This window comes from Chiloscyllium plagiosum, unplaced genomic scaffold (assembly GCF_037043375.1).
Source record: "Chiloscyllium plagiosum isolate Xiang-an unplaced genomic scaffold, Cpla_swu_hap1 HiC_scaffold_5, whole genome shotgun sequence".
Classification (NCBI taxonomy): domain Eukaryota; kingdom Metazoa; phylum Chordata; class Chondrichthyes; order Orectolobiformes; family Hemiscylliidae; genus Chiloscyllium; species Chiloscyllium plagiosum.
Genome location: NW_028270143.1, coordinates 67,823,288 through 67,846,039, shown reverse-complemented (window position 1 = coordinate 67,846,039; position 22,752 = coordinate 67,823,288). Strand labels below are relative to the sequence as shown.

Sequence of the window (22,752 nt, the reverse complement as noted above, 5' to 3'; positions counted from 1 at the left end):
TTTGTGGTAAAGACGGGAGAGTGGAAAGGGAGATTTCACTGTTCTAATATATGGCGAATACGTTTGCAGATGGCATCAAATTTCACCTATTTTACGACTCTGAGCAGTTGTGTGTGTGCAGAGTGGAAGCTATTTTAATATAAATGGTTTACATGCTGCTTGGATTAAATGAGCCAGAAATTTTTGCCTTGCTTATAATATAAAAGGTCAAGGTGCTGGTTGCAGGAGTATAGCAGGCTTTAATGGTAATATCTGAGGCCAGCCTGAACTGTATTTTTTAAAAGTTTGCATTTATGCAATATCTTTCATGAATTCAGGTTGTTCCAAAGTTTCTTACAGCCAATTTGGTACGTTTTTGAAGTCTAGTTGCTGTAGAAAGTGCAGCAATAATTTTTTTGTAAAGCAAACTCCCCTAAGCAATGATGTGATAATGACCAGATGATATAACTTCATGATGCTGACCAAGGGCTCCATATTGACCAGGACAGTGGAAATGCCACTTCTGTTTAAAATAGTGCCATGGTATCTTTTACAACTAGTCCTCAATTAAAGTTGTGGTCATGTTCCTGAAAATTGTGACTTAAAGGTTAAACAACTTTGATTCACTTAATGTTAAAGACTGCAATTGGTTCCTTTGGACATTGTTTCTTCCAAGTGATAAATGTACAAGTTAAACAGTTACAGAGGAACCTCGATTATCTGAAGGACATGGGCAGGGAATATTTCCTTTCAGTTAATCCGATATTCGGGTAATTGAATGCCAGATAATCAGGGTTCTTCTTTGTATTGTATGTGTGCAGCACTGCTAATTCCCAACTGTAATAACTTACAAACTAAAATGTATTACTTAAATATTGAGGTGCATTTAAAAGAAACTCACCATGCAGTACTTCAATTTCGATTGACCATCCTTCATTTAGTGGCAGGAGTTGGTTGGTTCAGGTATCTGCTGAGATCTGTCTATATTTTAATGTGAAGAGACTACTTGCATTGACCAGCTTGTATTAAATGGAAACCAGTGTCTTGTGAGTTCCAACCATGTGAAACCTGGAGCAATAGCAGCAATCAAGATCAGAACAGTGGACCCTAGGGCAAGGGAAGAAGTGAGTGTGGGAGAGAGTGGAAGAATTGGAGCAAGGTCATGTAACTATGCAGGCCTCAGAAAAGGACATTTGTGGCAAATAACGTTTAAATTAAACTGACTGTACTAAATATTTACAGTGACAGTTAACAATGTTAAACAAAACATTATTAAATAAGTCAATGTTAAACGTGTACTTAATGTATTGAAAAAGAAAACTACAAGATAATCTAACATCTTGTTTTGCTAATTACAGGTGAGAAGTTTATTTTTTCCCCAACCACACTATATGATTCAGAGGTAGAATTCCAAATGATTCAACAGTTTAAACCAAGTTAACTGTAAGCAAGCACAATTTTAAAGTAACTGAATTTAAAAAAAAACCCCAAAGAACCGTGAATGCTGGAAATCAGAAACAAAGATCGAAACTGCTGGGAAAATTCAGCAGATTTAGCAGCATCAGTGGAGAGAAAGCAAAGTTAATTTTTGGGTCCTGAGACCCTTCGTAACTGGTTTGGAAGCTGATAAGGAAGAAAATGAAAAACAGCATTACTGCATCTTTACTTTTCTATATATATTACTGCTGAGGTGCTTGCCTCTGCAATTGAAAATAAATCAAGTAGTCTGGTGTGGAAGTGATGCCTGCTTTTCATCTGTATATGGTAATTTCACTTGAGATGGAATGAATGTTGGTAATGAGAGGGAAGTAAATGGAGAGTAAAAGCATGTTTAGGAGCAATGATAAATCTGTAGGCCTGAATTCAAGTTTAGTGGAAACTAAATGGTTCCAAGTTGATTTTTTTTTGAAGATCTTTTTCCTATTGTCATTGAGTATTATTGAAATATTACTCTGTTAAGTTAAGTTTCTTATGATACGTATCTGAGAATTTTATCTAATAAAATCACAGATTTACTGAGAAGAATTATTCGCTACCTACCATATTTCTCTAAAAGTAACCCACCACGGTTTGTACTGCCTTCCTAAATTACCCTTTTGGTCTGCCATGCTTTGTGAACTATCGAGTTCACTGCACACAGTGCATTGCTGGTTGCTGCTAAGCCTTCAGCTTTTGATCAGTGAGGTGTAAAGTTCTCAATGGCTGTCCTGCGCTGTTTACTGAATGTATTTCTTTGCTGTAACTAATACAGTACATTTTTGGAATTTCATCTTAATCTTGTGTTGGATATGAAAATTCTTTATGTTAACCGCTGTTATGGATCTATTTTTATTTCTAAATAGCTCCCATTTACAATCTTCATACGTGCTGACCATTTACTAGCTGTATTGCTCAATCATCTTTTTGTTGTATCAAAATGACAAGAATCAGTACTGGGGCTTAACTATTTCCAATGTATATGAATGACTTGAATCAAGAGACAGATGATCTTGTTGCCAAATACAAATATAAAAGTAAAATCAAGTTGTGAGAAAGATATAAAGTCTGCAAAGGGATATACTGTACATAGGTTGTGAGTTATCCTAAAGTCACTTTCTCTATGATGAATGTATCAATGTTTTGATTTGAAATGTTCCTCCTACTGGCCACATTAATCATCGCATGTGGTTTTGTTGTCAAGTCCTATAAATCACTGCAAACTGTTCTTTAGTGCTGGTTCACCTTGCATTTCTGCATGATAGTTGCTTCATGTACAAGAAATACAGCATTGCAGTGAGTCCGAGAAGATTCACTAGTCTGATGCAAGGTATCGAGGAACTGTCTTATGAGGAGAGGTTGAATAGATTGGTCCATACTCATTGAAATATAGAAAATTGACAGGTGATCTTATTGAAATACAAAAGATTCTTAGAGGATATGACACAGTAGATGTTGAAAGTTTGTTTCCCTTCTGGGAGAGTCTAGGTCCAGAGGGCATAATCTTAGAATAAGGGCATATACATATAAGACAATTGAGGAAGAATGTTTTTTTTCTGAGGGTTATTAACTTGGGGAATTCTTTACCACAGAGGGCGTTTAGGGGTTGGTCATTATGTATATTCCAAACTGAGACAATAGGGGACTCCACAGTTATGGAGAAAAGGCAGAAAAGTGGAATTGAGGATTCAAATTCCATATCACGTCTTTTACTCCTCCAACTTCTATGTAGCTGGAAGTAGTGCTGCGGACCTGGCCTGTCCGTACTGATTGGAGGAACTGTCACCTTCACCAGTGTTCAGATCAGAATACCTGCTGCAGTGTAAGATGTAATCCAGGAGCTCCTGCCAGATCTTCCTTTATTGCTTGGTGGTCATTCATTCCCTCTCTACCTGCACTTTATTAATGTGTGAAGTGATTCTATCCAGAAGCATGAAATCCACAAAACTCTCAACCTTGCAAATGCGTGTCATGATGTGGTGTTGGACAGGGATGGAAAAAGTCAGAAGTCACACAACAAAAGATGTGACTTTAGGATAACTCGCAACAAAAGCTCCAAAAGCTTTTGATTTCAAATAAACCTATTTGACTGTAATCTGGTATTGAGTGACTTCTGAGTTTGCAAATGCACAGCGGGGACTCAACTTGCCAGCCCAAGCTTTGAAATCCAAAGCTCATATTGTTCTTACTGGCAACATTTCTTAAATGTATAGTCATTCAGGACTTTCTAGATGCATTCAAGTGCATTCCACAGGGCTGAAACGCTCGGCCATATCTTGCTTCATAGTTTATTAACCAGAAAGACTTGACCAGCTACTCACCAATCAGTTGATTTTGACATCATTATCAGCTGGTTTGCAGTTGTTTTAGTTATTGTTGATTTCACTGGAGGCTCTCTTATTCTGTTTAATTCCTGAGCTACAGTGTTCAGCTATTGCTCAGATTTGCTGCTGTTCTGGTGAAGAAGTGAGGACTGTGGATGCTGGAGAGTCAGAGAGAGATGTACAGCACAGAACAGACCTTTCGGTCCACCCATCCATGCCGACCAGATATCCTAAATTAATCCAGTCCAATTTGCCAGCATTTGGCCGATACCCTTCAAAGTCCTTCCTCTTCAAAAAACCATCCAGATGTCTTTTAAATGTTGTAATTGTTCCAGCCTTCACCACTTCGCCTGGCAGCTCATTCCAAACATGTACCACCCTCTGCATGAAAAAGTTTGCCCCTTAGGTCCCTTTTAAATCTTTCCCTTCTCACCCTAAACCTATATCCACTGGTTCTGGACTCTCCCACCGCAGGGAAAAGACCTTGTCTATTTACCGTATCCATGCCCCTCATGATTTTATAAACCTCTATAAGGTCAACCCTCACCCTCCAATACTCCAGGGAAAACAGCCCCAGACTATTTAGCCTCTCCTCATAGGTCAAATCCTCCAACCCTGGTAACATCCTTGTAAATCTTTTCGAAACCCTTTCAAGTTTCACAATATCCTTCCTATAGCAGGGAGACCAGAATTGCACACAATATTCCCAAAGTGACCTAGACAATGTCCTGTACAGCTGCAACGTGACCTCCCAGACTTCTACACTCAATGCTCTGACCAATAAAGGAAAGCATACTAAATGTCTTCTTCACAACCCAACTACCTGAGACTCTAAAGGAACAATGAACCTGCACTCCAAGGTCTCTTTGTTCAGCAATACTCCCTAGAACCTTACAATTAAGTGTATAAGTCCTGCTCTGATGTGCCTTTCCAAAATGCAGCACCTCCCATTTATCTAAATTAAACTCCATCTAAATTAAACTCCAACCTGTTGGCCCATCTGATCAAGATCCTGTTGAACTCTCAGGGAACCTTTTTTTGCAGTTGACTACACCTCCAATTTTGGTGTCATCTGCAAACTGTTGGACTTTGGCTCAATCTACCAGCTTACTCTCCTCTATGTGTGAGCCGAGTCCTGTGTGTTCTTTCAATGAAGCAATAGGAGAAGATATTCGGTCTCAAACTCTTAGTTTATTTTAGCAGTAAGTGGATAAAGTATTCAGAGCTCTGGGTCTAGGTCTTCCCGTCCCTGACAAATAGCAAAGTGTGTCAGTTCGCGAAGTCCGACGCATTCCTGTCCCTGACCCAGTCTTTTATGTAGTACAGAACATCATCCAATCACTGAGGTGGGATTGTCTTCTGATTGGGTGTTGATCTGACTCCATTCTCTGCCTTCTCGGGTTCCCGGATGTCTAACCCCATGTGACCTCCTCTTGCCTGTGAAACAGTCTCCACGTGATCTCCTCTTGCGCGCGAAACAGTCTAGCACATTCTGATCTGCGTTAATGGTTTTTTTCTATTACAAGTCCCCCTTTTGGTCTCATGAAAATGAGACCAACAAACCAGTTTTATACATTACATTCGCTCTCCGATGCATAGTCTTCTCTTCCTGCCAGATCCATAGTTTCCGTCTCCATCTGTAACATCTGGTAGGGCGGGGGAGCCTTCCCTTCAATTGCTGTGATGATAACCCTGTTTAACAGAGATCTAATACAGGGGATACAACAACATCCACACAACACTAATGCAGTCATCATACCAACAAGGGGCATAAATACAGACACAATCAATCCTTTCCATTTCCCAAACCATGAGTCGAAAATGCCTCCTAGAGGGTTATCAATACCTGAATGTTCATGCATTTCTTCAGGAAAGGTTCTTAGTCCTTCCAGCGGTCTGGTTACCGAGCCATCAGGTGCTGTATTGTTGGGGATGAACGTACAACATTGATCTCCGAACATAGAGCACACTCCCCCCTTTTCTGCTAACAACATATCTAAGGCCATTCTATTTTGTACTGTCATCAATGAGGTCGCTACCAGTTGTTCAGAGAGTCCCACCACCGCATCTCTAGTTCTGTTGGCTAGCCTGAGTACATTGTAATGTACATAGTTAATTCGGTCGATGTTTTTATTCAGCGTGACTGGGAATAGAACACCGATAATTGGGAGATTCTCAAATCCTGCTGCTACCTGGTCTGCCAATTTATATTCTTCAGGTACACCGTGGGGAACACCTATTGCATCCATGTAAGTGGTTGAGCCAGAAGTGACATCAAACAAATCCCTGCGTTTTCGTGCATGCGGATTTATTCCCTGTTGTCGTTCTCCTAAGAGGAATAAGGGTAACCCTAGCCTGACCATTGCACAGGTTCCAGACCAATCTGGAGGTAGACTAACATGCAGTGTTCTATCTCCACAGTACCAAAAAAGATCAGCTCTGGCCCAAACCATTGTGCTAGCACTCTGCCAGCCAGTTACATCAATTGTTCCTGACACCAGTCAGCGGGCATGTCTCCCAAGATTGTATTAGAACTTCGAGCAAAACAAGTGTAATTGTTGGCCCTTGGGGTAAACACTGGAGGTAACGTGGAATTCTTTACAGGAGGGAAAATAGCACTTAGTGGTACAATTTGGAGGGTCCGCCTGCATGGTGAGTGCCATCATGCAGTGAAATCCTGCTGGGTTTATATTAGGGAACAATGGGGCTGGGGTAGTAAATAGGGTTGGCCTGGCCGAGGAACACGCGACGCAATTACTCATATTCATTGAGGTTGCAGTAGCTGTCATCCAGTCCAGCCATAGGTTCTTATCCCCGTACCTGGTGGCTAATTTAATAATGTCCCTTCTCGTGAGGTTGTTGTAGTCTATTACCACAACTCCTGAACTTGGTTCTACCACCATACTTGTTGTGTTTTCGGTTTGTGGCTGGTTCGTAGGAAGGTCCACTAAGGTTACCTTCACTAGTCCCATGGTATCCACTCCTGATTGATCTACACCTATTACAAAATAAAAACTTCTGTCATAAATCCCACAGTAAATCTGTACCTCTTTCGGACCAGGGTTAATGTCGAATCTTGTCAGGGTTAACAAGAGTGGATTTTTTAGCTCTGAGGAATGATCGAGTTGCCCCTTAGTCAGGCTCACATGGTCTCGAACTTTCCATCTATTATCCAAGGGTGACGACTTCTTGGGTGTCCATCGTAACCCAGTCCATGTTAATACATGATCCCAAGACAGGCATGGGTCATAGTAAATGGCGTAGATGCAAAGATCTACATCATACCCCCTCCAGCTCCCGGTATCTTGGCCACAGTCAATTACTTTGCATAAGTCAAACTGGTATGTTGTACCACGCTTTTTATCATGTCTGATGTGTACCCGACTCCCTGCCTCCCTTAAACATTTGTCGGCCTCTTGTCCTGTTGATCTTTTGTTCCTGGGACTTTCTCCCTCACCTGTGTTTGTCCCTCATGGTTGATACCCTTATTAACAGCAGCATAACACTTATACATAGCAAAAACTCCCAACCACAACAGCCTAGGGTAGTGTGGGCTCCTTACAGAGATAAACATTATGTCCTTTACACAACTTTCCTATATGTTTTAAACAAAATCTTCTTGTGTTCCGGTCCTGTCCTCACTTATGCTCTCCAGAAAAATCTTTCCTTGGAGATCTTTAGAACCTCTCCCCCTTTTTCCAGGACCCTCTTCCTGCAAAAGTTAAAAGTATAAGACCCTTCTACTCTTTTTCTGTTCTTATTTGTTCTAGAGTTCTCGTTGGCGGTTCCGTGGCTGCACACTGGCTCCAGTGGTGCCAGCTTTCTCCTGTAGTCTGACCGCATGAGATGTCCTCTCCACACCTTGTAAGGTCCTATCCATCTTGGCTCTGACCACTTCCGTTTGATCACCTTCAGCAGGACCCAGTCTGTGGTAGATGGCGCCTGGCTCTGTAGGTCCCCCTTTGCCGATCCAACCTGTTTGGAGAAAGCTGACACCAAAGCTGTTAGTTGGTCATAGTAAAGTTTGTACCTTAGAGAGGCTCCTCCTCCCTCTAACATCTGTATTCCAGCTCCCGGTCCCGGGAGCTGCTGCCCTGTTGTTAGCTTGTACGGTGTGAACCCTGTGATAGAATTTACTGAGCTTCTAATGGACATTAAAGCTAAGGGTAGGGCATCCACCCAGCTTAACTTTGTTCGTGCACACACTTTTCCTATTTTTCCTTTTATGGACTGATTCATTCTTTCCACTTTTCCCTGTGACTGAGGATGGTACACTGTTCCAAATGCATGTTTCAGTCCTAAAGCTACTTCAACTTCTTGCAGGTCTTTGTTCTTGAAATGTGTGCCATTATCTGACCTGACTCTCTTTGGAAACCCATGCATTGGAATGTATTGGTTTATCAAGAATTTGATCACTGTTTTTGCGTCTTCCTTTTTCGCAGGTATCGCTTCTGGCCAACCAGTGTATGCATCCACTGCTCCAAAAGGTACCGGTATCCGTTTACTCTCTCTATCATGTCAGTGTAGTCAATCACTATTTCCTGACCTGGCATTCTTGGGAGAGGGAATTTTCCCTCGTGTGGTTTCACTGTTGCTTTTACATTGTATTCTGTACACATTTTACATTCTCTGATGTAATTTTCAATCATTGCTGGCAAGAATGGATGCCACCAATGTGTCAAATACCTCTGCATCTGCGTTTTTCCACAGTGTGTCAACCCATGAGCTTCCTGGAGCATGGAAGCTATCAAACCTGGGGGTAGGACTGGTCTACTGTCCGGTGAGCTTCAAATCCCTTCTGACTCTGTGGCCCCTCTCTCTCTCCATACTGTCAGTTCATGAGGAGAGGCTTTCTGCTGCTCTTTTATTAACACATTTGCATCGCAGGTGGGCAGCAGGTCATACACTGTTCTCTCTGTTTGCATCATTATGTACTGGGGTGCATATCCTGCTGCTTTTTTTGCTGCTAAGTCTGCTTCCTGATTGCCCTTAGCTATTGTTGTATCAGTTTTGTCATGTCCTCTACACTTGACCACTGCCACTTCTGCAGGTTTTATTAGGGCCTCCACTAATCTTTTCACATCTTTTTCATGTTTAATTGGCATTTTTGCTGCTGTTAAGAATCCTGCTTTGATCCATTGACTGAGTTCTACCTGTATAGCCCCTACCATATATGCAGAGTCGGTGTAGATGTTTACTGTTTTTCCCTCTGACCATTCTAACACAGCTATCATTGCCTGTAATTCAGCCAACTGGGCTGATTCTTTGCCTGTCACTTTTCCTGTCAACACTTCCTCAAATCCCTCACTTGTCTGTCGCACCACTGCATAGGCTGCTTTAAGTCCTTCAGTTGGATGTCTGTAACAGCAACCATCTGTGAACAGCACTTCTTCTGGGTCTACTAATGGAATTGCCTGTAAATCTGCCCTAACTTTGACGTCTCTCTGTACCCTTTCCTCACACATGTGTGGTTCTCCTTCTCCCATGTTGTCAGCCATGTTGATTCCTTCGTGTGTGAAAGTTATATGTGGTGCATTCAGGATTTTCTCTAACCTGGTTTGCCGCAGTGATGTCATTGTAAAGGCTGTTGAGTTCACATAGGCCACTATACTGTGTGTCGTCAGTACCATTAGTGAGTGGCCCATGACTATATGTGCTACCTTTTGGAGAATTTTTGCTGTCCCTGCTGCATGTCTTGTACATGGCAGGTGTCTGTCCTCTACTGGGTCAAGGGTAACGCTTACATACATCAGCACCTGCCTGCCTCCTGCTTTTTTCTGAAAAAGAACACCATTTATTGTGTGTGATTTTTCAGAAACATTGAGGAAAAATGGCTCTTTGTAATCCAGGACCGCTAAATCAGCAGCCCGCGTTAGGGCCTGTTTGAGAGAGATGAAACTTTCGTCTGCCTCCATGGTCCACTGCAAATGGGCCGACAAATTTCTCATGCCTTGCTCATTTACCATGGCCCTCAAAGGGAAAGTGAGCTCCCCATATGATGCAACGAATTGTCTGCTGTATCCTGCCAACCCAAGAAATGAGAGCATGTCTTTTACAGTGACTGGTTTGGTATGATGCAGAATGGAGGATCTATGGAATGGAGACACACCTGTTCCTTTAGCGGAAATAACTTTACCCAGAAAAGACACCGTTTGTCTGCAGCATTACAATTTAGCCCGTGAGACTTTGAAACCGACGTTACACAGGTGAATCAGCAACAACTTTGTAGCTGCCAGACAAGAAATATGGTCGGGTGCCACCAGAAGAATGTCATCCCCATACTGAATCAATACCAACTCCTTTGGGAGCGTCAGGTCCTTCAGCTGCTGTTTCAGTACCTGATTAAACACCCCCAGCGACAAGATGAACCCTTGAGGGACCCTTGTGTAATGTAATTGTTGGCCTTTGTAGATGAACGAGAAAATGTCCCTCAAATGATCAGCTAGGGGCAAACAGAAGAACGCGTTGGCCAGATCAATGCACGAGAACCACTTATGGTCAGGGGTCAGCACAGACATCGCAGTGTAAGGGTTTGGAACTGGAACTGTTGGAGTAGAAACTACACGATTGATCCGTCTAAGATCATGCGCCATCCTATATTTACCTGTATTCAGCTTCTCTACAGGTAAGATAGGAGTGTTCCAGGCTGACCGGGAGGGTTCTAGCACCCCTGCTGCTAACAATCCTTCAATTGTGTTGGCAATGCCGGCTTCAGCCTCTGGTTTGTGTGAGTATTGTCTCTGCCAATTCGGAGTGTGGTCTATTAAATCGAATGTGATTGGTGTAACATGTTTGCAGTGACCAACGTCCGTTGGACCTGCTGACCACAAGGTATCTGGTAGAGTGTCCAGCATTGCTGCAGTGTGTGGATGGTCTGTTTTTTCCCTGCCGTGAAACCTTTCAATCTGCCTATGTTCCAGCAGTACCTTGTCAGTTGTCCTGTACATAATTCTGTAGGCTTCCTCTGATGGTGAATATTGTAAACCGGGTAGCTGAGTCCAAACCCAATCAGTTAGCGCCATCAAACGTTTGGACATAGGTCCCAGATCCTTGACCTGATATTTAGCATGCACGGCCAATGTGACATGAGGTATAGCTTCTTCAGACATCTCATACCATTCCAACTGTTCTGCAGTTAGTTCAACAACACCTGCCACACCTTCTTTCCCTATCAGAATACAACTAGAGGAAATATCCCATTGAGTCCCTTCTAGGTGCTGATAGAATGCATGCTGATAGATTTCATTGTCATCTCTATCATAATATAGGGTAACATGGAGGGGATCTGCAGGAGGAGCATAGGGATGCAGCATATGAACCCAGGGTCGCCATTAGTTGTATAAAGACTGTATGCCGTGTTCTGCCTGTTTTCGGGTTCTAGGAGTCCCCAGTATATATCTGCCCACTGCCCTTCTGCCGTTGGTGATGTGTCCGCTGATAGCATCATTTGGGATCCAGAGTGAATCATTGTCATTGTCATGGAGTAGCCATTCGGAAAGGTCACTACCAGTCCGTCTGGTCCGCACAGAACCGAGGCCCCGCATCTCACCAGCAAGTCGCGGCCCATCAGATTGACAGGGCTTGCAGGTGATGAAATATACCGGTGACGGAAGGTCTGTCCAGCCACTCGTGATCAGTGGCGATGTCAAAGGCAGATTTTATGGTTTACCCGAGAACCCTAATAACTGGACGCTGGAGTATGACATGTTTGACCGAGGTATGTCACAAGTGATGGTAGAAAATCTTGCACCTGTGTCAACCAAAAAAGACAGATTCTTGTCCATTACCCTCATTTGCATGTAGGGGTCTGCCATGTCCCTGAATCCTCTGGCCCTGTCGATATTCGTACCCCTGCCCTTCCGGCATAGTTTGGGGTACTGACCTTGCACTGGGGCTGCAGCTGCATTTGGGGCTTGGTAAGGCTGAACAGCCTGTTGAGAAGGAGGCTGACTTGAGTGGACATACTGTCCTCGGATCGATCACTGGCTTCCATGGGATCCCCACAGCATGGGACAATTTCTTCTCCAATGTCCGGGTTGGCCACATTCAAAACAGGTGTTGGGTGGCTGACCTCTGAGTCCTCCGCGGCCCCTTCCTCTACCACGCATTCCTCCTGCTACGCCTATAGGCCTGCCCCAATGGTGGGGGTGGTATGGCATCCAATCAGGTGTTGGGTCTAGACTCGGGAGGTTGTTTTGTGGCAACGGCTGCTGAACCATCTGATTAGTCGTCTTTTGGGAGGCCTTCTTTGTATCATTAGCCTTCCTTCTAGCCTCATCAAGCTGTAACTTCAGCAACTGCACTTGAGCTGACTCGTTGCTCTGTTTATCTTCATCCTGTTTTGTCCTGTGGGGCTTCATGTGATGCGTCAAGTGTTTTTCCCACTTCTGTAGAACAACCTGGGATGTCGGGATTACTCTCCATTGCCTCTTTTACTTCTTTAGGCATCCCTGCCATAACGGCATTTCTAAATAACGTGGTCTGTAGCTGACCCGTCCCTGGATGGCTCCCCGCAGTATCTGTCCACGTGCCCTTACATCTGGCAAAAAGGCAGGCATATCCTCACCCTCCATGTGAAGGTGAGTGAGTGCATCGCTCCCGGTGGAATCAGAAATCTATCCCTCATTACCCTTCCCACACAGGTGGCATGCTGCGTGAACGGGTCTGAATCAGGTAGTAAGGTGGTCCCCGCAGACGCTTCAATCTGCTGTATTTCCCACATACTCAATTGCTTGCCCAACAATGCTCTCCAGTCGCCCATAGCTAACTTGTGGCCTAGTGTATATTGGCAAAATTTAGTCATCCAGGGCCCACCTCCCTCCGTGGGTGGGGGCATTTTATCCAGGATGCAGTTCATGTCAGTAAATGTAAAGGACTGATAAACATCCCCCATATAAGAGCCTCTGTAAATTAATGGCATTTGGTGGTGCTGATACTTTATGGGTTGTCGTAATGTGTCTCTTTGACGCAGATTATATCTTGTTTCAGGTAGGGGCTTCAGTGGAGGGCCGTGTTCCATGTGCATTGTGAGTGAGCCTGTGAAAGTGACGGGGTATGTGTGTGTGTGGGTCATCATCTGTCAAGGATTCTTCGTCCTCAATTTCCGTACCATTTTGAGACTCCTCCTCATCCAATTTCTCTCTGTCTCTTTCTTCCCTCAACTCTCTCCTTCTGTCTGAGAACCCGTCATCTAGTAACTGACCTGAGTCATGTAATCTTCCCCTCTTTTCACTCTCAGCACTATACGGTGTCGAGTGAGAATCTGGCTCTTGCACTGATGAATGTCTCCCCTGTTTTGGCTGTTCTTTGTTTCTGCTGTGCGTCATTATCACCCTGCTTGCATCCTCCGCTTCCTTAACTGTCTGTTCGGCTTCTAGTCTTAGTTTTTCTACTTTTCTGATGCTTTCTTCTACTGCTTCCGCCAGTCTCTCTTTTGCTACTTTGTACTCTCTTGTTCCTACTTCTTGCACATCTAACACCCTTTCTTGAACATACGTGAGTGGCATTTGTGTTACAGGATATGGGGGCGGTGGTTGTATCCCAGGCAGTTTAGGATATAATGGCACGGATGGTCCTGCCTTTTCTGTCTCCTTTGCCAGTTCTGTTTTAGAGGTACCACCTACTCTCTTTTGTAATGTTTCTACTGGTACACAGGCTAATGTCATGTTGTGCAGATGAATCCTCTTCTCTTTTTTTCTCCTCGCCTTCTTTCGTCCACTTTCTTCTAACCAATATTGACCCTTTCTTTCCCTTCATGTGCTCTTCTACTTCTCGTTTAGCTTGCTCTTCTGCTTTTCCTAAAAATAGCAACAATTTCTTCCTCTCCTCATCTTTAGGGACTTTGCCCTGTTTTTGTAATTCTTCCCAAACCTTGTCATATTTCTCCATCATTGTTTTTTGTTTGTTCTTTGCGAACCCACTGACTAGCTGACTTCTGGCTTTACCCCACTGATGTTTTACGGGCAACATTAAGTTGGAAGAACATTCTCTGTATACTTCACACTCTTTATCAAATTCCCCTTCCATTTTATATGTTTTTTTTAATCCTCCTGTCCAGTAGTCAGTTGGTTTGGATGTAATATAACCGAGCAACCAACCCAATCAGAGCCAAATCCGGTGGTCAGTCAGTTTGTATGGAGTACACCCGAGCAACTGACCCTTTCAGTGAGAATTATCAGCAGTTTCGTTGTCACCGTTAGGTTTCCACTGCCGACTCTCTCTCGCTGAGACACCACCGTCTTTGTCTCCAAGACACTGCTGGCTTTTCTGCCACCCTCCGTACGTTCCCCAATATAATTTTAAAACTTACAACACATCAATCATAAACCAAAATTTGTGAGCGTTGCTTTTATGAGATCCTGCTCAATGGACTTTAAACCTCCTCACACTTACGTACCTTGTTGCTTTTATGAGGACTCTAACCCCACGGGACTTTAAACCTGTACGTATCAAACTTTGTTGCTTTTATGGGGACTCTAACCCCACGGGACTTTAAACCCGTACGTATTATATCAATACTTTATCCACTTACTATTACTCGGACACTTGCAGTATAATGACAACAATCAATTTGGTATCTCCAATTGCAGAACTTCAATATAAACAGGTGTCTGCTCACCTGTTTATGCAGCGCCGCTTGTTGTTGTCATCAGATGTCAATTGTCCGTTGTTTCTATTTTTCTCTCTTTTCCGTCACTTCTCCGTCTTTATCACGTCGGGGTCACCAAATTGTTGAACTTTGGCTCAATTTACCAGCTTACTCTCCTCTATGTGTGAGCCGAGTCCTGCGTGTTCTTTCAATGAAGCAATAGGAGAAGATATTCGGTCTCAAACTCTTAGTTTATTTTAGCAGTAAGTGGATAAAGTATACAGCTCTTGGATCTAGGTCTTCCGTCCCTGACAAACAGCAAAGTGTGTCAGTTCACGAAGTCCGACGCATTCCTGTCCCTGACCCAGTCTTTTATGTAGTACAGAACATCATGCAATCACTGAGGTGGGATTGTCTTCTGATTGGGTGTTGATCTGACTCCATTCTCTGCCTTCTCGCGTTCCCGGATGTCTAACCCCATGTGACCTCCTCTTGCCCGCGAAACAGTCTCCACGTGACCTCCTCTTGTGCACGAAACAGTCTAGCACATTCTGATCTGCGTTAACGGTTTTTTTCTATTACAAAACTTACTAACTTATACCTCCTATGTTCATGTCCAAAGCGTTTATATAACTGACGTAAAGCGGTGGACCCAGCACTGATCCTTCTGGCACACCACTGGTCACAGGTCTCCAGTCTGAAAAACAACCCGCCAACACACCCTCTGTCTTCTACCTTCGAGCCAATTCTGTATCCAAATGGCTTTATTTCCCTGCATTCTGTGTGTAACCTTGGTAACCAGCCTACCATGAGGAACCTTGTTGAACGCCTTCCTGAAGTCATAGGGTCATATAGATGTACAGCATGGAAACAGACCGTTCGGTCCAACCTGTCCATGCCGACTAGATATCCCAACCCAATCTAGTCCCACCTGCCAGCACCCAGCCCATATCCGTCCAAATCTTTCCTATTCATATACCTATCCAAATGCCTCTTAAATGTTGCAATTGTACCAGCCTCCACCACATCCTCTGGCAGCTCATTCCAAACACATACCATCCTCTGTGTGAAAAAGTTGCCCCTTAGGTCTCTTTTATATCTTTCCCCTCTCACCCTAAACCTATGCCCTCTAGTTCTGGACTCCCCGACCCCAGGGAAAAGACTTAGTCTAATAATCCTATCCATGCCCCTCATAATTTTGTAAACCTCTATAAGATCACCCCTCAGCCTCCGACGCTCCAGGGAAAACAGCCCCAGCCTATTCAGCCTCTCCCTATAGCTCAAATCCTCCAACCCTGGCAACATCCTTGTAAATCTTTTCTGAACCCTTTCAAGTTTCACAACATCTTTCCAATAGGAAGGAGACCAGAATTTCACGCAGTATTCCAACAGTGGCCTAACCAATGTCCTGTACAGCTGCAACATGACCTCCCAACTCCTGTACTCAATACTATGACCAATAAAGGAAGGCATACTAAACGCCGCCGTCACTATCCTATCTGCCTGCGACTCCACTTTGAAGGACCTATGAACCTGCACTCCAAGGTCTCTTTGTTTAGCAACACACCCTAGCACTTTACCATTAAGTGTACAAGCCCTGCTAAGATTTGCTTTCCCAAAATGCAGCACCTCACATTTATCTGAATTAAACTCCATCTGCCATGTAGATCACTTCCATTGCTCTGCCCTCCTCGATCTTCTTCGTTATTTCTTCATAAAACTCAATCAAGTCAGTGAGATATGATTTGCCATGCACAAAGCCACGTTGACTATCCCTAATTAGTCCTTGCCTTTCCAAATACATGTAAACACTGTCCCACAGGATTCCCCCCATCAACCTGCCCACCACTGATGTCAGACTTACCAGTCTATAGTTCCCTGGCCTTTCCTTACCACCTTTCTTAAACAGTGGCACATGTTAGCTCCAGTCTTCTAGCACCTCAGCTGTGACTATCAATGATCCAAATATCTCAGCAAGGGGCCCAGCAATCACTTCCCTAGCTTTCCAGAAATTTCTGGCGTACACCTGATCAGATCCTGGGAATTTATCTATCTTTGTGCCGTTCAAAAAGTGTGGTGCTGGAAAAGCACAGCAGGTCAGGCAGCATCCAAGGAGCAGGAGAGTCAATATTTCAGGCATAAGCCCTTCAGGAATGTTCCAATAGGACAAACAGTTGATGCCTAATCAGACTAAAATCAAATTAAACTTTTGAGAGTTTATCTTTTATACCAATATTTTTACTATAAAAACCATTGGTACAGTTGCCTTTTTGACTGGGTTTGAATAAAAATTGAAAAGCTGGAAATATACAGGTCATGCAGCACCAATGAAGGGAGAAAGAGAGTTGGCATTTTGTGTCAATGATTTTGCATGGAATTTCTTGGAAAGTTATTGACCTGCAATGTTACATTTTTTCTACTTCCATGACTCTCAGACTTGTAGAAATATTTTGATTTTCTGTTTCATTTTGGATTCTCAGTATCTGCAGTATTTTGACTTTCAGGTGTAACTGAATTTTTAACATCATTCTAATTTCATGCGTGGTGAACAGCCTCACTTGCTCGTCAGTACTGTTCTGGGTTTTGAAAGCGTAGGCTGGTTGAGCAGATGCACACAGTCACAGGAAAGTGTTGTCCCATTTTGTTTCAGTCATTTTTGTGTATAGCCTACACACCTGGTCTCGAACATTAACTCTATTAACTCTGTCTTTCTCTTTCCAGATGTTGTCAGACCTACTGAGTTTCTCTAGCACTTCCTGTTTTTGTTTCAGATCTTCTGTATCCATAGATCTTTGTTTTATTATACATAACTATAGGAATAACCATGACATGTGATTGTACATGTGGAGGGCAAGTTGAAGAGAGTTATATTGGATTTGAGTAAGGGTTGTGACTTGCCAGGTGGTAAAAATGATAGGATTTGACTCCTGGCTCAGTGCTGATGCATGTGGAGGTTGCCAAAGACCCACAAGCCATGTCCCTGAGTGCCCTAGATAATCTGTGACATGTTCTGCACAACACGTTTACACTATGAAGGATTCTTCCACTTCTGTTAGACCACAGAAGACCTATATATCAAAAGTAATATCTTATCCCTGTACTATTTTGACCTTGCTAGTCCATTCACTGACCTACCACTGAGTCGACATTATGTTGGCACTAGGTTACCATATTATGTCAATCTAGGTATGCCCAGTCTGAACGTGTGTTCATCAAACTCATGAACATTGCAACTGTGTAATTGAATTCAATTTCAATGGCATCACTGTAGTTTTGCATGAGATTTCCTCTGGGCCCATTTCTGATGAAGGGCTTTTGCCCAAAACATCGATTTTCCTGCTCCCTGGATGCTGCCTGACCTGCTGTGCTATTCCAGCACCAGCATCTGTAGTCCTCACTTTTGCCCATTTAAGCTAATATCTGGTTACCATGAGAAATATATCTGCAATTAAATAACCACTAATCTTCTACCTTTGAAGACGTCCGGTGTGTAGATAAGACATTTGCTGCATTTAAATCTGCAGTTGCATCTAAAAATTTTCTCACACATCTTTAGTACATTCTATGCTCAAACTCATCTTTGAAATAGTCCAGTCAACCCGCCTCCCTTTCCTTAATATATTCATTGAGAAAGGTGCCAGTGGGATTTATGTTGCTTTCCACTGCAAGCTAGTGCTCAATAGTCAATATATGCTTTTGATTCTTAAAGCTCTTTGTGTTACAAGATCAGTTTTATAGACAATCCTGCAAATAGCGCCTTAGCTAACTGCTCACCTTATAGGCTTGATGCTGATATTGGTCATTTCAAATCCTGTGTAATAATGGCTCCTATGGTCAAGTCATCACTAATATACATTGTGCAAACTCAAAGGGTCTAAAACCCTTTAAGATACCCAGTCTACCTCAGATATCCTGGAAGAGGAAAATGTATCAAAAGTTTGAGCAACGAGTGAAGCTGGCCATCTCACACGACCAGTTTGCAGGAAGCTTGCATGAATCACAGAAGGTTGGTCTGCAGGTACAGCAAGTAGTTAGGAAAGCAAATTGAATTTTGTCCTTCATTGCTAAAGGGATTGAGTTTAAAAGCATGGAGGTTATGTTGCAACTGGATGGGGTGCTGGTGAGGCCACATCTGGAGTTCTGTATGCAGTTTTGGTCTCCTTACTTAAGAAAGGATGTACTGGCACTAGAGGGGATACAGAAGAGGTTCATAGGTTGATTTCAGAGTTGAGGGGGTTGGCTTTTGAGAAGAGACTGAGTAGACTGGGATTATATTCATTGGAATTTAGAAGAATGAGGGGGGATCTTGTAGAAACATATGAAGGGGGTGGATAAGATCAGTCTAGAGAGGATGTTTCCATTGGCAGTTGAGACCAGGACAAGAGTGCATAGCCTCAAAATTAGGGGCAACAGATTTGGGACTGAATTGAGAAGGAATTTCATCACCCAGAGGGTTGTGAATCTGCCCTGGTGAAGTAGTTGACATAACTTTAAAAACACTTATTGAAGTAAAGATAGAATGTTTTTGTGCAATGAAGCAATTAAGGGTTATTGTGAGAGTGAGGGTAAGTGGAACTTAGGGCACGAAAAGATCAGCCATGATGTTTTTGAATGGCAGAGCAGGTTGAAAGGGCCAGATGGCCTGCTCCTGCTTCTTGTTCTTATGTTCTTCTGTAAATACACGTGGTTTTCTCTGGTAACAGGATGCTGTCATCAAGCTAAAAAGACCTTTTGTCTGCTGAGCAAATTAATTACATGACACGTGTTTCAGTGCACCGGTGATTCAGGAATAGAGGCCATACATCCTCCTGACTAACAGATTTTATCAAACATTACATCTCTTTGACTCTGCATTGGACAGTTTTCCATCTTTCATCAACCAGCCAATGTTTGCAAGTTATGAAATGTTCAATATTAGTTGTGATTCTGTTATTGGTCAACAATTGATTTTTAAAAAACTTGACGGTACTCGTCATTGCACCAGAAATCAACTCAAGATTATCAGTTGTATTCATTACGCAACTCATTTGTGTGTGCCAGAAGCCACATTTATACTTGTACAGAGCCCTGTTCTTTGTATGTGAAAGGAATATGTCCAGATACAGCCTGTTCCTCAGTGAAAATGCTGCAGTGAAGGCAACCAATCCCTGCTGCATCCCTTTGGCAACCCCTGACCAATCAGAATTGACTTTTGAATTGAATTTATTGTCACGTGCTGAGGCACAGTGAAAAGCTTCGTCTTGCAAGCAATGCAGGCAGATCACAGAGTTAAGTAGCATAGATAAGTCAATAATAGGCAAACAGCAGCAAAAACAAAAACACAGGTACAGGCGAGTGTTAAGAGTTTGAGTCCATTCAGTATTCTAACAACAGTAGGGTAGAAACTACTTCGAAACCGGCTGGTGCGTGTGTTCAGGTTTCTGTACCTTCTCCCTGATGGTAGAGGAATGTAGCAAAGCATTGCCAGGGTGGGATGGATCTTTGAGAATGCTGGTGGCCTTTCCTTGACAGCGGGCCTGGTGGATGGATTCTATAGATGGGAGGTTGGCCCTTGTGATTGTCCAGGCTGAGTTTACCACTCTTTGTAACCGTCTCTGATCTTGAATGGTACAGCTCCCATACCATTTAGTGATGCATTCAGACAGAGTACTCTCGATGGCGCACCTATAAAAGTTGGCAAGGGTATTCACCATCATGCCAAATTTCATCAGCTGTCTGAGGAAGAAGAGAAGTTATTAGGCCTTTGTAACCAGTGCGTCCACATGAAGAGTCCAAGAAAGCTTGTTGTGGATGACCACTCTCAGGAGCTTGACAGTCTCCACTCGTTCCACCTCTGCTATTAATGTGTAGGGGGAATGAGTAACATCCCGCCGAAAATCAATAATGACTTCCTTAGTTTTTTCCGGCATTGAGAGCTAGGTTGTTCTCAGTGAACCATTTTTCCAAGTCTTCCACATCCCGTCTGTAGTCTGTTTCGTCGCCATCTGAGATTCGATTGACTATGGTGGTGTCATCAGCGAACTTGTAAATGGCATTCGTCTGATATTTGGTGACGCAGTCTTGGGTATATAGTGAGTACAGTAGGGGGTTGAGCACGCACCCCTGGGGGGCTCCAGTGTTGAGTGTTAGTGAGGATGAAATATTGTCCTCAATCTTCACTGATTGTGGCCTGTGGGTCAGGAAACTGAGGATCCAGTTGCAGAGAGTGGGGCTCAGTCCGAGATCACTAAGTTTAGTAATCAGTCTCGAGGAGATAATAGTGTTGAAGCCTGAACTGCAGTCAGTGAGTAAGATTCTACGTAGCTGTTCTTGGTGTCAAGATATTTTAGGGAGAAGTGAAGAGCAAGTGGATCTGTTGGTCCAATAGGCAAATTGGAATAGGTCAAGAGCAGTGGGGAGGCTGGAGTTGATTAATGGCGTGACAAGCCTTTCAAAACACTTCATGACCACCGAGGTTAGGGCCACTGGGTAGAAGGCATTGAGACATACTGCATGAGCCTTCTTAGGCACAGGGATGGTGTTGGCCCTCTAGAAACAGGGAGGGACAGTGACTTGCTGCAGAGAGAGGTTGAAGATATCCGAGAAGACGTCTGCCAGTTGATCTGCACATGCCCAGAGTGCACGGCCTGGTACTCCGTCTGGTCCCATCACTTTCCTTGGATTCACATGAAGGAAAACTGATCTGACCTCTGATGCAGTGACTGTTGGGATAGGTTAATCAGGACTTGTCAGAATAGGTTTACATTTCCTTTGAAATTTTGCTCAAAGCGAGCATAGAAGGCATTGAGACGATTTGGGAGGGAAATGTAATCGTCTGCTATTTTGCACTGTCTGTTTTTAGAACTTGTGATGTCCTTCAGTCCTTGCCATGGTCACCGGGTGTCTGTTTGGGTCTCTAGTTTGGATTGGGTAATGGTCCTTAGCTGTCTTAATGGCTGTGCGAAGGATGCCTTATATTTGAATGGGTCTCCTGAACTGAAGGCCTCACACCTGGTTTTTAGCAGGTTCTGTATGTTCTGATTCATCCAGGTTTCCTGTTGGGGAAACCCGGATTGACTTCCTCGGTATGCAGCCGTCCAACACACTTGTTGATAAAGTCTGTGACGGTGGTGGCGTACATGACACAGGTACCTTGGACGATTTTGAAAATGGTCCAATCAGCTGATTCCAGACTAGGCCGGAATTGATCCTCTGTCTCCTCTGACCAGCACTGGACCTGTATCCGCGAGGGGAGTCTCCTGCTTGTGCTTTAGCCTGCAAGCCGGGAGAAAATCACAGCATTGTGGTCGGAGTTCCCGAAATGAGGGTCGGGGTGGTGGGGTAGGCATCTTTCACAGTGGTGTGGTGGTGGTCTAAAATGTTGGGATCCCTCCTGGGGCAGGGAATGTTCTGGTGGTGCTTGGGCGACACCTTCCTTAGATTGGCTTGATTGAAGTCGCCAGTTACAATAAACAGCGCCTCTGGGTGTTCCGTTTCCAGGGTGTTAGTGGTGGAGTACAGCACATCCAGAGCTTCCTCAACTTTTACTTGTGGCGGTATGTACACAGCAGTTAGTATAGCAGCGGGTCACTTCCCATGGTAGACAGAAGGAGTGTCATTTTCTGTTTGAATTCATTCAGTTAATTTAAGATGATTAACAATTCTGCTGCATCTCCTTGCCAACGGTAGTCCAGCTATCACCCTCTTTCCATACTGTGTAAGTTATAGTTTCCTTTCTACAATTGGTTTTCTTGCCTCTCCATCCTGATTCTAGACAAAAATCCTTTGCCTTCATGTCTCGTTTTAGCAATGTTTGAGTTCTGCCTTTGCATGCAACTAACTGAAAGAGGTTTCATCTGGATTGACCAAAAGAGATATTAAGGCACATTACAGTAAAGTGCTGGATGTGTTGAAATGCATAAAAATGGATAAATCCCCAGGACCTGACCAGGTGTAACTTAGAACTCTGTGGGAAGCTAAGGAAGTGATTGCTGGGTGCCTTGCTGAGATATTTGTATCATTGATGGTCACAGGTGAGGTTCTGGAAGACTGGAGGTTGGCTAACATGGTGCCACTGTTTAAGAAGGGTGGTAAGGACAAGCCAGGGAACTATAGACCAGTGAGTCTGACGTCGATATTAGGCAAGTTGTTGGAGGGAATCCTGAGAGACAGGATGTACATGTATTTGGAAAGGCAAGGACTGTTTAGAGATAGTCAACATGGCTTTGTACGTGAGAAATCATGTTTCACAAACTTGATTGAGTTTTCTGAAGAAGTAACAAAGAGGATTGATGAGGGCAGAGTGGTGGACATGATCTATCTGGACTTCAGTAAAGCGTTCAACACGGTTCCCCATGGGAGACTGGTTAGCAACGTTAGATCTCATGGAGTACAGGGAGGACTCGC

The 22,752-nt window shown here is 43.6% G+C and overlaps 1 protein-coding gene across 3 annotated transcripts in view; it reads left to right on the top strand.

Moving 5' to 3' along the window:
• LOC122547144 (serine/threonine-protein phosphatase 6 regulatory ankyrin repeat subunit A-like) overlaps positions 1 to 22,752 on the top strand; it is a 213,753-nt gene that overhangs the window by 17,487 nt on the left and 173,514 nt on the right. The window contains exon 2 of one of the 3 annotated variants that reach the window (XM_087987261.1): positions 8,222 to 8,266. The exons of the other annotated variants lie outside the window; for them this stretch is intronic. Within the exon in view, the coding sequence (XP_087843387.1) occupies positions 8,222 to 8,266 (45 nt within the window). The remainder of the gene's footprint in view (positions 1 to 8,221; positions 8,267 to 22,752) is intronic. 3 annotated transcript variants of the gene reach the window in all.